At 34.5% G+C, this 14,872-nt stretch overlaps 1 protein-coding gene across 1 annotated transcript; it reads left to right on the top strand.

The window, feature by feature from the left end:
* Nucleotides 1-6,982: 6,982 nt before the first annotated feature.
* Nucleotides 6,983-14,522, top strand: LOC308707482 (histidine N-acetyltransferase-like). Its single transcript, XM_081394023.1, has 8 exons — nucleotides 6,983-7,193; nucleotides 8,620-8,985; nucleotides 9,067-9,199; nucleotides 9,364-9,412; nucleotides 9,929-10,079; nucleotides 11,945-12,141; nucleotides 13,086-13,310; nucleotides 13,837-14,522. Exons 1-8 carry the CDS (start codon nucleotides 7,142-7,144, stop codon nucleotides 14,404-14,406), a joined length of 1,743 nt encoding a protein of 580 aa, XP_081250149.1. The 5' UTR covers nucleotides 6,983-7,141; the 3' UTR covers nucleotides 14,407-14,522.
* The last annotated feature ends 350 nt before the right edge of the window (nucleotides 14,523-14,872 follow it).

The following is a 14,872-nucleotide window of genomic DNA, read 5'->3' as shown; positions in this document are numbered from 1 at the left end:
TTTCTAAAAAGAAAAAGAAAAAAAGAACTCATGGCCAACTGTCAATCAAGAGAGTGAATACAGTTTCAATGCTATAAAGGCATTTTGATTATATGATAATTGTTTTCCTTTTTTTTAAAAGATTTTTTTTGATCACCCAATATGACTGCTTATTCTCAAGCAGTGATGTGACAACTAATGGAAAAGTATTTTAGTATTTTGTTACCTGTTTCTTTTTTCAGAGATTGTGAGAGATGCAGAACTATTTTAAATACAGTAATTTTTTAAAAACCTTATAATCCATGAGAGGTTTTTGAAATGTGCATGTTGTGTGAGTGGGTGGGGAAGGGCTTTACAACGAGCATGAAACTAGATTTACACTGAGCACAAAGACCCTGTAATGACATTTAGAAACTGTCAAATTGAAATCGATGATAACGGACAAATTATTGGTGGAAGTTTAGCCAGGGTATTTAAAAATGGTAAGGGTAAAACTTTCTTTTTTTTCTTTTTTTAGCCATGATATTTTTTTTTTTAGTATTGATAGCCTATACTTCGTTGTGTATAAAAGGATTTAAAATCTGATCACTGATCATTTTTTTCCTGCTCTTTTTGCTAGCGATATTTTATTGTAATTGTGTGCATCTCTATATACCTATTTCTTTGTACACTTAACAAATAACTCAGCTTGAATATCTTAATATACAATATATATTTAGAAATGTATCCAAAACTAGAAACTGTCATAAAATCATTACAGCAGAGGTCATAATGTGTAAACTGTAGGCAGTGGTTTATCTATAACCTGTAATTTGCTATATTTTTTGTTAGTATTGCCATTTTATGTTGTGTTTATTTGTAGTTTTTTTTTCCCCTTTCCTTTTTTTAGATGACAGATTTACAGGTCTAGATCAATGTTAAATCGAGTACGAATCCTGGCTGGTACACTTGTTATAAGAAATTATGTGCAAAATGAACTTAATTCCACATTTAACTCATTTAACGTACATTCCCCATTCTTTTAAAAACAAGAGTTTAAATTTGCCTTTACTAAATGCTAAATGTACCAACGGATGTGAGTAGTAACTTGTAAATGGATGGATGATCCAGAAGCAGATTAAAGTGTGACTATAGGCAGATGGTATGAAGGGACCTTATCTTACTTACTAGTAATGGATATGCCAATGGCCATGAAACTAGTCTATGTGCTCTATCGTATATTGTTACATTAAATGACAATGAAATGTGTATGTTTATAATGTATAGGACAAATTTACTGCACGTAAGTTTTTGTTTACCTCTAACATTGAACAAAATGTAAATTTATGTAAAAATCTAGAACGTCTAAGGTCCGAGCTATGTCTCTGCTGTCAAGTGTGATGAGTAATTCTATTTACAATTTCCCAAAGATCACATGTTGAATGCAGTAGAAAACCAGGTGAAAATTCGACTGTCATGTTTCCATATTCTGCCATTTAAAAAAAAGCCCAAAACCATAAGATCAATACGGTCTTTGACAAGACCCCAAATGTTGAAATTCTGTATATTTTCCATTGAGATCCTTCATACATATTGGACTTTTTGGAGCTCAGTTTTTATGACTGCAATATGTGATAGAAAACAAACAGTGTCACTGCAGTCTTTTCTTGGTTAATGTCATCCTTTTTGTTGTGATTTTGAATTGCTTTACCTTGTGCATAATCATTTAACATTTTTAACATTTTAACTAGTGCTTATGTTGTCAGAGTGTTTGTCATTACCATTGTAACAACGTAACCGTAATGAGCTCTATCTTTAATGGCAACAGATGTAATGCAGTAATTCCTTTGCAAGAGTGAAAATATGGCAGATAACAAATGGCTTTATATGAAGACTTGTGACTAATATTGTTGATCAAATGCATTTGTAAAAGGACTGGTGAGGTTTTAGCCACTTGCTGTAGTTGCAATGCAGTATCAGAATGAACAAAATGTATCTAAATAGCATAGTTTAGATGTTACTCGCTAAGTGATGTTTTGAATTGATGTATTAGAATAAGTGTTTTATTTTCCAAATTGTTAATCAAAACTTAGTGTTAGAGATATATGTGTGTGTGTGTGTGTTTACCTAACTGTATATTGTGCTATTTAGCAATAAACAAAAAAAGCAAAAAAGAAAAAAAAGAGAGAAAAAAAAAAGAAAAAAATCCCTAAAACAACACTTAAACAAACAAGGCATAGAATGAATTCAAAAATGTTAAGAGGAAAACCCCACAGGAAGTGAACGTTGATGCCAGGGTTAAATGGCAGTTAATCTGAAAAAAAAAAGAGAGCCTACAGTAGTTTTTTTTTTAAATGCATAACAACGTGTATTAACAGAAGCTCAGCAGATGCTTCCAAGGTGACCTACAGTTCAACACAGTACACAAATCACATTACAGTGAAATACCAGGACAAGCAGCTGACAATACACAATGCTTGCCAAGCTAGGCCTTAGTCACCAAGAAGAAACTCCTTACAACTGCAGGTATAATAAAACTCTGTTTACTAATTACTTTAACTCTTAGCCAGGATGCTGAGGACAACTAATTATGTTGGTTGTTAAGCGTTTAATTTCTTTCCACAAGGATGGGGTTTTTAATTCTTTGATGAGCTGTTATTATTGATGGACTCATAAGTCAACACTTGCAAAATGTTCAGTGCTGCACAGTGAGAGTATATTAACCATCCCAAAATCTGGTGCTGTGTCTTCGGGCCCACTATTATCCATAAAAACGATTGCACCATTATATTATAGAGAACACATGCACTGCCAGCACATACAGTGATGTGAAACATTTTGGCTTGGTAAGCAACAAACATGCAGCCACACCGAAGAGGGCTATAGAATGGTATAGCGTAAGATAGTCGAGCAAGGATATGTATATGTATATATATATATACACACACATATATAAGGCAATGACAAATGGAGTACGTGACAAGCTTCTTTGCTGAACTATGCTGACACGAGGAGCAGCTGTCACAGCAGCCTCACATTATTGACCTCTATTTTACTACTACGCTAGATTACAATAGTGTCTTATGGATGAGCATTTCTTAATAAACACACTTAGGAAAATGTGAATGTCTCAAATAGTTGGTAAAAATGGTGGCAGACAGAACATGAGAGGTGGACAGCTGCTAAAGATGGGTTTGAAGAATTAAACCCATGCCACCTGTTCTTGGATTACAGAGAACATTTCAGAAATTCATTGCACTCTAATTCAGATAAGTAAATCAGAGGCAAGATTAAATAAAATGAGTCTAGAGTTTGACATCACAACTCAATCAATTCCTGATATTTTTTTGGCTTACCCTACTTGGTTGCTTTTGGAAGAGTGGCATATTTAAGAGTGAATGAACAATAAGCAGCATTATTTAATCACATGATTATTTTTGGTAATTTTATGATGACAGAAGAGAAAATATGACTTGGTTTCCGAATTAAGCGTGTCAGCCTAAAAAATCATGGTGAGAGTTGGGATTAAAGTTGAATGCTGGGAAACCTGAATTCGGGTTCTAAAATGAATGGGGGCTTTGGGCAAAAAGTGACACCAAAATGAACAAAATGTCCCCCAAATTCAATATAAGTGGGCAAAAAATGCCCCTGCACAATTAAGCTAGATCTATTGAAATTAATCAAATGTGTCGATTTCGGCATTACATTTACAGTAGATTTGCTCATGTTGCGTCAAAAAAATGTTATGCACGGTGTGCAGCGTTGAGCATTATAACCAATTACACAGGTTTTTTTTTTTTGTGTGTGTAAATAAATGTAGATGAGCAGCATTAAAGTCCTGTGTAATAAAACATAAATGCCATGTCAGATGCAGCTTCTGTTCCACCTTTGCAGTATAAAGATGACTTTTGTTGATGTTGAAAAATATTTGATTGGTAACAGTCTATATAGGCTATGTGATTGATTGAACTGGTTAAATTAAAGTATTTGACATAAAAAAACAACAACACAGATGTATTTAATGAGGTAATTGAAAAAATTACCCCTACAAACGTAAAAAAGCCCCCATAAATGAATTGAGCCTTAAAGGAAAAGTTCATTTCTGACCCAAGTTGGAATTATATTGAATGTTTGCTCTTCAAATCAAAATAAAATCATCATACTTGACCTTCATAATACTAAATGAGGTGGGATTATTATGTGGTTGCAAAAATGATGTGATATGAAATGGTACCGCATGTACTAAAAACATTAAACCATTCTAGTTTTAAAAAAGAGAGAGAGAGAGGGAGAGTGAGACGAGGTCCTTTGTGAGTTATATAATAGCAATGGCCTAGACAGCGTCAGAGTGGAATTTACCCAAACTCTATTTCTTGCTATGCAGAGCTACGGAGGGGGATGGGAAAGCACAGTGTTGCAGTGTAATAAAATGCAGTGAGGTCAGCCTGTGTGTTAAAGTGGGGGTGGGGGTTCAGGGTATAAAATCCCTTAAAGGGATACTGAAAGTAAGACTGGGGTTAAAGGAGAAGAGGTGGGAGGAAACTGGATCGGACGGGCACACAAGCTGGCTTCATCTTTCTCCTCAGTACACAAACCAAACACATGCTATTGTATTCCAAGAGACAGAATATAGAAAAGCAGGGTGATGGATATGGTGTTACATAGATGCATTATGCAACACGTCCCCTGTGAATGGTTATAAACACACACACACACACACACACACACACACACACACACACACACACACACACACACACACACAAACAAACATATATACCTGCACACACAGACACACAATGAAACCATCGGTACTATGTACACCTGTCCATCTGACAGATGGGAATGGGGGAGGGGTGGAGAGAGAGAGAATGAGAAAGACGGTAGGAGAGAAAATGGGTCAGAGGAAGAAGCAGAGAATACAGAAAAAGGACGCACATGTCTAATAAAAATAGAAAGGAAAATAATCAAGCAGACTGAATTTAAGAACAAAGCCACAAAGTTAATTAGATGTTATTTTAAGCTCATACACTACAAGACAACACAATCTTGATCAGATGAATCACAATGAATCATATTACATAACTGTTGTAAATGACAACACTATCAGAGTGCTAAAAACATCAGTGTGAATGTGTCTGTGTAACTGTGTGTAGCCTACCTCAGTCAGTTTAGATTTTCCTGGTTTAGTCTCAACTCTACTTAGAGCAGGGCAGTCTGACAGGGTTTGTGTGTCTGTGAATGTTAAACCAGGGTTAGAAATAAATTCTGGAAGAAGCTACATCTTCCTATGGTGTAGACAATCACATTTCAAATTTTTTTTTTTTTTTGAAAGCTCTGAGTAGTCTTTATGGGGAGCAGGTGTTAATGGATCATAAATAACTCAAATGGATTTGTTGAGGGTCAGAGCAGGGCAGAGGTTTGTGTGTAAATTTATATGTGTTTCTACCATGTGTAAGAAAACGGAAGAGAGAGAGAGAGAGAGGGAGAGAGAGAGAGAGCAACAGAGCACATGATGTGGACAGAGTGTAAATTAGGACCAACGCCATTAATAGAAGGAAAGGGAAGGTGGTTTTATAGAAAGGGGACAGTGTGACCTACACACTCACAAAATGAACCTGCTAAGAGAACTGCTTTTCTTGCAGGGCATTTTGCTTGGTCTAAACTTCTTATAAACTTAGCCTTAGTTAAATTAGGACATATTTAGACACAATAAGACACAAAGTAGTTTTTTAAACATGCCTTAAAACCCCATTGGTGTGCATCTTGAGACAAAACAATAGCATTGACATATTTTAAGATAAATCAGTGCAAGTTGCTTTCAGTTAAAACAGCTCAAACATGTATTTTAGTCTGGGACTATTAAGCCTTGTCTGTAAAACCGAGGGTTAGATGCGTATAAGTGAGCAAGCAAGACTTTTTAACTGGCTTCTAAAATGCAATCAAGTCTTCATCTGAATAATATTAATAATAATGGAAGATGTCATATTTAACAGATGCACACAATATTTTACAGTGCTTTAGCATTACTGAATAAATCTTTTTAATTAGTTACAACAAACTACTATTAAAAGTAAATGAACACACTCAGTTGTCACGGCCGTGGTTGCAGGTATTTATGAGGAAACGGATCTAAAGATTTTATTTCACAAAAACTTAAAACACATTTAGGGGAAAAAAACAGGAACAGAACAACCGGGTATTAAGCAGTGAGAACAAACAAAGCACTGAAAGAACTTTAAACTTAAATACAAGACCAAACGACAGGTGCAGCTGATAATCAAACTCTATGAAAACCCATGGAAACTAACTGAACCACAGATGATCCCTTACATCAGTGAGTCATTTTTTTTAGTAATAAGTTCATCATAATAAGTTAATAATGGAGAATGTAATGATAGTAATGATAATACTGAATTATATTAAAAGTCAAAATGAACATCTTTATGGTTTGCTGGCAATGTACTTACAGTCTTAGAGATGGGGGGGCATAAGACAAAAACTGGTTGGCAAACACTGCTTTAGAATATCAGCACAGCCCTAGCTTGACATATATGTGTGTGCGTGTATGTGGTCATCTCAGCTGTCACCTTGTAGTACAATTCTTTAACTTCCTGGCTGGGTAATATATCACGTACAGTTTAAGTATGGCATTATTTCAATGTGGATTAAAGCTGCCCTGAGAATGGAAGTTGAAGCAGTTTCTACTTGATTTGTTTCCAGTATTTTGGCCAACCCTTGCAGTTTCCATTAAATGATTCCATTTCCTTTAGATGATCATTTTCTAGTGTATTTTTTTGTGTGGTGAGCATGACTTTACATACAGTTTTTGCATATTCATTTTTACATTTCAAATACTATAGCCTTATACTTTTAAACGTTTCCATACAATTTCATTTGAGTGCCGTTTCTGGGTAGAAAGACATGCTTGGTGGAAACTCCCACGTTCACTAAGCATCATTTCCTTCTTAGAGACATCAAAGATCTGAGTTGGCAATAAAAGTACAAAATAAAAAAAAAGAGAAGGAAAAAAAGAAATAAAGAACAAAGCAAATTCAAAATGGTTGATGGTAAGATATAGAGGTCTAGTTTGAAGTCAGTATAACAACACGCTAAAAAACAATCAGACTAAGTATAGGAAACAGGCCGAAGAGAAAGTCAGTGTTGGTTTAGCGCGACAGCCATGAGCAGCAACTTTCTTTGTGCTCTTCTCATACTTGCCTTCTTGGAATCAGGTAAGTGAATACTGTGTTATTAGTTTAAGCAGTGGATGTCAAATTTATTTCTACATTTGACCAGTTAAAGTCAAATATACAAATATGATCGTATGGTAAATTAATCATGTATCAAAATATTTTCAGATATTGATAACACACTAATGCTGACACACCTTCACAGCACTTTCACTTTGAAGCATATTTCATTTTCATTCTGTGATTTACTTTTAGAATTTACATTATTGATTTATTTATCCTGATTTGATTTTGCATTTTTTTTTATATTATTATTATAAAAGATTAATAAATGTAATAGAGCGAGTTAACATTTTTTTTCTAAACACAGCTTGTATTGTGGTTTCTACATGCGTCATAAACTTGTCTCTCTAAAACATTGTTTAGGGCAGCATATATATTGTGGTAGGCCTATATAAACCACTTCTGAGACTAAATATAAAACAAACACCTCCATTGTGGCTTCATATGTTTGAAAAAGCCAATGCATTATTCTTATTAGTAAATAAGTTTACAATAATAAAGATTTACTGGAAGATTAACTAAATAATCCATATATATATATATATGAAGAGTTCAGATGCAAAAGCCTCTAAGTGCAATCTGAAATTTTCTTCTAGAATGATCATTTTTATAAAGCTTGTATATTTAAGTTCAGTAATTTCACTTAAATGACAATTAATAGGTAATTTGCATTGCCATTTAAGTGAAATTATTGAACTTAAATATACAAGCTTGAAAAAAATGATCATTCTAGTAGAAAATTTCAGATGGCACTTAGAGGCTTTTGCATCTGAACTCTTCATATATATATATATATATATATATTTTTTTTAGTAACTACATGTCACGATCAAAAATTTTGCGCTGACGATACAATTAATAATGTTTAAAGATTTAATTGTTTTGTTACTACAGTGTAAACCTAATGTTTTGTTTTTACTTGGATTTGTATATAATAATAAAAATATAATAATATAGGCCCATATGATTTACTTGTAATGTTGTGAAATGTAATAATATCTATATAAGTATTTATGTAATTATTTATAATATAATATAATGCAGTCTGATAAAACACACAAGCCTTCATTTCATATGAAAGAAGACCTTTGACTATGTACTTTATAATAGCTAATATCTCCGCACACTTGATGGCATTTCTTTAAGCGCTTAAATTTCCTTTATTTGGATGGCAAAATGTTATTGAAATTTAAACTGCGCAATTATTGCAGTTATCTCAAAATAAATGTGATTCATCATACGATTAATTAATAATCGTGACAGGCTCAGTAACAACACTAAACTCTATTTTTATGAATGTAAGCATTTAGCCTTTTTACTAAGCCTTCATTATTTCATATTTTTAGGTTTGTGTCTCAGTGATCCTTATAATCTCTGCATGTTTTTCATTGGTGTTCTTTAACAGGCAAATCAAACAGTGATGTTTCCATCAGTCACAGTCCTGATGGAGATGGTCAGAACATTACCTGTGTCCTCTCAGGGGACGAAAATATGACACAAATCAACTGGGAGATGCTAAGAGGCCCGAATCGCACCAAACTGGGCACGTATCATCCATATTTCGGAACTTACATAAATGGTGAATATAAGACTAAAGTGAAGATACAGAAAAAAGCATCTCCACATCAATCATCATCCCTTCTCATAAAAGTAGCATCAAATGAGAGTGTGCACATCTGTTGTGCGTTCATAACATTTCCTTCTGGTAAACTGGAGCAGTGTACTGATATCAGTAAGAAAGATGTCGGTATCAACGCGTCTACGATAAAAGGTAATGCTTGCACATCTAGTCCTACACATACTCTGCCATAAATTTGAGACTCTTAATTTTATTATGATATTTTCATCATAGATTATACTTACATGGAGCAAAAACCAAAGCTGGGATTATTTGGACGTTTGGGTGCAATTATCATTGGAACGATCCTTTCCCTTTTTATCCTGACCATCCTATTCTACTTATGCAAAAATAACAACTGCAGAAGGTATAGAGATCACATCTTACAGATGTTTACACAAAAACCATGAAGACTAATTTTTATAAACATATACATTAAAGATCAAAACATAGCAAAAAGCTGCATATAAAAAAACAAGTAAAAATTTGACAAAATCTGAGAGTAATTTCATGGGAAATTTGACCTTGCAGGATGAAGTCTTTTGAAATACGAACATACAGGACAGACTCACCGTCTGAGGTAAGAATTTAAAGCTATAAAGAAAACAATGAATAAATAATTAGAGATAAAGTTTCTGTCGTTAAGAAGATGAGTGAGGTTAATAATTAACTATTCTTCTAAATAGTAATTCTAAACATGCAAACATTAAGGGACTCCTTCAGTACCATTGAAGACTTATGAATGCTAAATATGACTATTCACAAAAAGCACATCAACAGCCGTCACAGTTGAAATGCTCACAGAGCAATCTGGAATTTGCAGTGCAAAAGTGTAAAAAGTGGAGTGTACTGAATTTTAACTGTGCCATTTTTTCAACCTTGAATGCACTAGTAAGTGATTACAGTACATTAAAGGTATCAGCTTCCTGTTATTTTCTAAAGAACGTGCATGGTTGCGGTTAAAGTCTGAGTGCTGCTCTACATGACCAATTCTCACGACCCTTGTTTGCGGCACCATTGTTATATTCTTCAGTACATATTGTTTTACCATATAACAATAATAAAACCATCCTAAAATGTAAATCTCTTACTTTAGACACATGCAGAAGAATCAGATGATGCACCAACTTCTCAAAGTTCTCCAAATGGCTTTGACCCCTCAAAACTATATGCCAAGATCAAAAAAGACCTTTTCTATGGCCGGCTGTGGAAGTCTTACCAAGGCCAACCCAAAGCATGGACACAAGGTACAATGACTGATCAAGGACACGTTTATCACCTGTTAGGACAGAGTCCCTTACCAAAGAGAAATGTAGAGGGCAGCCCCTTGAGGCCAGACACAACTGAATGATTATTTCAGCAGTTCATAATATCCAGTCTTTCCAGAGCAATTCAGAGGAACCTAATCATATTTGTGTAAAGTAAAATAGTATAAAGCTAATTCTAACGTATTGCATAAAGAAAAAATATTAAATGAATAAATATTTTGTTTTCAGATTAAGAAACATGCATGTTTTTATCACTGAATAATCTCATGAATCTTTTACTGTTACAATCTAACAGACATTTTCCCAACTTAAGTCTTTGTCACAAGTCCAAGTATCATATTATATAACATTCATAATGCCTAGCCTAAGTATCCTATTGTTCATCAAGTCATGCTAAAAGTATATTTGACTTACATCAAAGGATCATTTTACTATTTAATACCTTTTAATACTTTGAAATACCTTAAATGACTTGTTAAATAAAGAATCTTCCCTCCCCCTACAAATCTATTGTTTTCTTTCTAGAAATGCCAAGTCTAACTATTATGATAAATGATAGACTATGTATTACACAGGACAAGAAAATGTTATGCACTTCCGTTATCTAGATTTTGTACTGTTTTTATACTTCCTGCCCGTGGTTGTAAGTTTCCATAACATTACATCCTCTGAGCATATACTCTTTTTTAGACATGCTTTCTCTTCATTGCCGCCACAAAACTGCAATGTCGCTTTGTACCCACTGGGTGGGGCTGCGATACTGTTTTTGAAAAGGAAATGGCTTCAGGTTGTATATTTTAAAGAGGCTAATTATTATTTAATTACTTTTTTAATTTACTCGAAACGTCTCAAATAAGATCTCTGTGCCCACTCTATCGAATGTTGGATAACTGATTAAAGATGCCAACAAAACAAAAGAAAGAGGTTCAGACTGTGTAAACAAAGGTTGGACGTTTTAAACACAAAGGCCTGGTTTCACATACAATGCTTAGATTGAGCCAGGATTAGGCCTTAGTTAAATTAGTCATTTAAGTACTTTTTATAATATACCTTGTCCTTTTATAAAAAAAAAAACAAATAGCCTACTGTTGTGCATCTTGAGATAGGCCTAAAACTATGGCACTGGCATATTTTAAGATGTCAGTGCAAGTTACTTTCAGTTAAACAGCTCAAACATTTTTTAGTATTTTAGTCTGGAACTAGGCTTAAGTCTTGTCTGTAAAACCGGCAACAAAAGTTTAACAAGCCTGCAAGAGTAAAGTCCATGTTCGTCCGGGGAGGAACTTGTCGTCCTTATATTGTCTTCTGGAACACATCGTCAAAATCACACGACTGTCGATACTTAACGTGGTAAGTTCTGCCGACTGAGACTCGTTTCCCATCAAACACTGCATTACTGAAGAAATCTTCTGCACGGCTTTTGGTGTATCGCTTGTAAACTTAGATCAGTAATGCTTTGCTTAGGCCTTTTTTGAAATTAGGTGTAGGCCTAGTTGCATTTTTATCAGTGCTCTAATAATAAGTGGTTAGTGATCTCATGATCATAGCAAGTCCACTCTCTTCTTTAGACAGTAATCCAGAATTATATTAGGGTTTTGCTTAATTATAATGTTATCCACACTTAGTGGTGGTGTCTGAATCATAAGTTGCTCAATACACTTTGTCTGCTTCGTAGGCCTATAGGCTCTGGTAAACTGCATCTACTTTAGATTGCAATATTTACAATCAATAAAAATAAGGTATTTAAATTTTTGTTGTTTTAACCTGTTTTTATTTGTTTCTAAGACTAGACTAGACACACAAAAAATACTGTGTTTTACAGTCCACGATTAATCCCTGTGCAGAAGCAACGATGAATTCACACTGTGTGGGTGAACGTGATGGACTGATCTTCTGTCTGGCCAGACCACAAGATTACGATGACGTGATGGCCATATCACAAGACATATATGGTGGCAATGACTACCTTCCACATCGCTATCACTCCTGGATGACTGAGCCAGGAAGAGTGGTTATTATAGCACGGAGAGATAGGAAGCTGGTAAGCGATACACAAGTAAAAAGGTTTGACAGACCTCGTGTGTTTTCTGATGTTACATAGCTTTAACCTCAGGCAGAAGCCATGAGAAAATACTGAATAGCATACCGTTGTTAAATTGTAGGTTATTTTTCATCAAAGCCTACACTCTGTATTATAGTGGATACAATATAAGTTTATTATGTATTATATTATAAAACTAGGATGTCAAAGAAATGAACTGTTACTAAAGCTTATTTCGTAATCTCAACCTGAATGTTAGTGAGGGACATGTTATATTAACATTTAACATCTGTATTTTATTTAAATCACTAACCGCTATGATGGGAAAAATGCTAATGGTTAAAATACTCTCTGATGTTTCTACTGATCAATACAATGCTAGCAGTTCTCAAGAAAGACAACATTTTAACTTGTGGCTGAAATTAACCACATCAGTGACTGTGTTCTCTGCTGTGCACATATTGATTGACTCATGACCCATATACCTGTACTCTGGATATGACATTTATACCACTCGTTCTTCACATATATACTATAGTCTGTAAAATAAGGCCAAATACACAATTGTAATTGTTTGATATTATTACAAAAGTATTATATTCTTCTATTACACAACACCAGTGAACCTCTGCTGGTGGCATGCATTTTGAGGAGCACTTTTGCAGATCGGCTTTTGTAATTAGCATATATTACAGTTTTTCTCAATCGATTTGACACATTTATCCAAACTCAAGTCATTGCTCTCAAAACAATTAACAGCCAACTAAACACACTCTTAACTTAACCAAACAGTTAAACTTTACTGCATAATGAAGTGCTGCATTTTTATCTGGTAAAATGCTATCATCAAAACTATGTTCTCTATTGATTTTATAAAATATTCAGCTATAGACACAGGTATTTACAATTTTTAGCCTAAAATAATTATTACTATGTGCTTTTAGGTGGCACTGGAGTCAGGCCTGGTGGTTGATGGAGGTGAAACTGTGATAGTTGAGGGATTAAGAGTGTGTCCGAATGAAAGGGGCTGTGGTTTGGCTGGAGTGATCCAGACATTTGTTGATGGCTACATCAAGAAGGTCTACCCCAATGTGAAGACCAAACGCCTCACCAGAGGAGATGACCCAGGGCCCGAAAAACTGAGCAAGTTCACACTCCTGGCCAGACGGGTGAGTTAAATTGATGAGTGAACTTGAAAAGTGAAAAATAATGTCACGCCAATATTTATATATTAATGAATTCAAGTTATGTAAACTTTATTTCATGTTTTATGAACAAACATTAACAATGGACAATAGTATATTTATAAATGAATACAACACTACTCTTTTGCTTACTTTGTTAGTTCATGATATCTAATGCATTAACTAATGTTGACAAATTGAACCTTATTGCAGTGTTACCCAAAATACAGTAAGTGAAAAACATGTTGCAGCAAACATTATCAATCATACTTTCCTTTTAATATGTTCTAAATCAGTTGCAAAAGTAAATTCAGACTTCATTGTTTGATAATCAAAATAGTCAGTAATCTGCATTTCTTATATCTTTTTATATTGTTATTTTTATATTGTTGTTCTTAGATGAATTATACTTCACAAAAGGTCTTCTTTCTTCTTGACTCTCTCTCACCACCTTTTGATCTTTACCAGAGCAACATTTCTCTCTGTTTTCTCTTTCTGTCTTTTAAACCAGGCTGTTCTCTCTCTGTTGGGGAATTCTGAGGGTTTTGATAGCTTTGTCTCAGGTCTGAAGGAAAAACTGCTTGCGTCAGATGGGTCCAACAGCAGCCGTCCTTTAGTGTCAGTAAAGGACTTGGATGCTCTTAAGGCCCTTCTCTTGGATTCAGACCTGTCTCCCAGACTTCAGCTTCCAGGGAATGCTATCATCCAGGACTGGCAGCCCTTGAAACTCATGGAGAGTAACCTTCACGTCTTGGCAAGGCGAAACTTGACATGGTTTGTAGATGGTTCTGGTGGGAAACCTCTGTTCATGAGCCTCCACACAGCTCCCTATCCTATTCCATTGAACGGAGGGTCTCTACGTTTTAATATCGACCTGTACGGGACAGACACTTCTTTAGCAAAGAAGGCATTAACAGCTCACCTGGACAGTGTGATAAGTGAGATTCAAGGAGTAGTTGTGGTTCATATTTATATGCATCAGACTCTATTTGACGATTTAAAGCAGTTTTGTGATGGCCATGACACAGTGAAGCAGCTCCGGGATTTCTGGGAGCAGCTGTTATTGGAAAGAGAGTTCTAATGACATCTAAAGAGGATAAAGAAATGAAAAAGTTGTCTGAGATAAAGAAAAAAAGGTGACTGATTTTGTATTGGCCATAATGGAGTTGTCAGCTTCGTTTAAACAAAGTATTTGTTCAGCACGTTAAATCAGTTAGTCAAATTATTGTATAACAATATTGTCATTTGTGCCTGAGTGAAACAAGGCAAACAAACTCTGTAAACTCATTACAATAACAGGTGCTGATGTCAGAAACATGAGGCATGTATTTGTTCCTCCATGCCTCATGAGTACAGGATGATTTAAGAACTGATTGTTTGAAGCATCTAGTGTCTAATTTAATGAATTTAAAGAATGGCTTTGTGACATTTATAATACACTACCATTGGTCTCACATAATATAAAAACAGCAATAGTGTGAAATGTTATTACAATTTATATATAGCAGACATTTTAAATATATATATATTCAACCGTATATTTTTGT

This window comes from Scardinius erythrophthalmus, assembly GCF_964197995.2.
Source record: "Scardinius erythrophthalmus genome assembly, chromosome: 2".
Classification (NCBI taxonomy): Eukaryota; Metazoa; Chordata; class Actinopteri; order Cypriniformes; family Leuciscidae; genus Scardinius; species Scardinius erythrophthalmus.
Note: the sequence above shows the minus strand (reverse complement) of the source record. Positions and strands in the feature narration are given on the sequence as shown.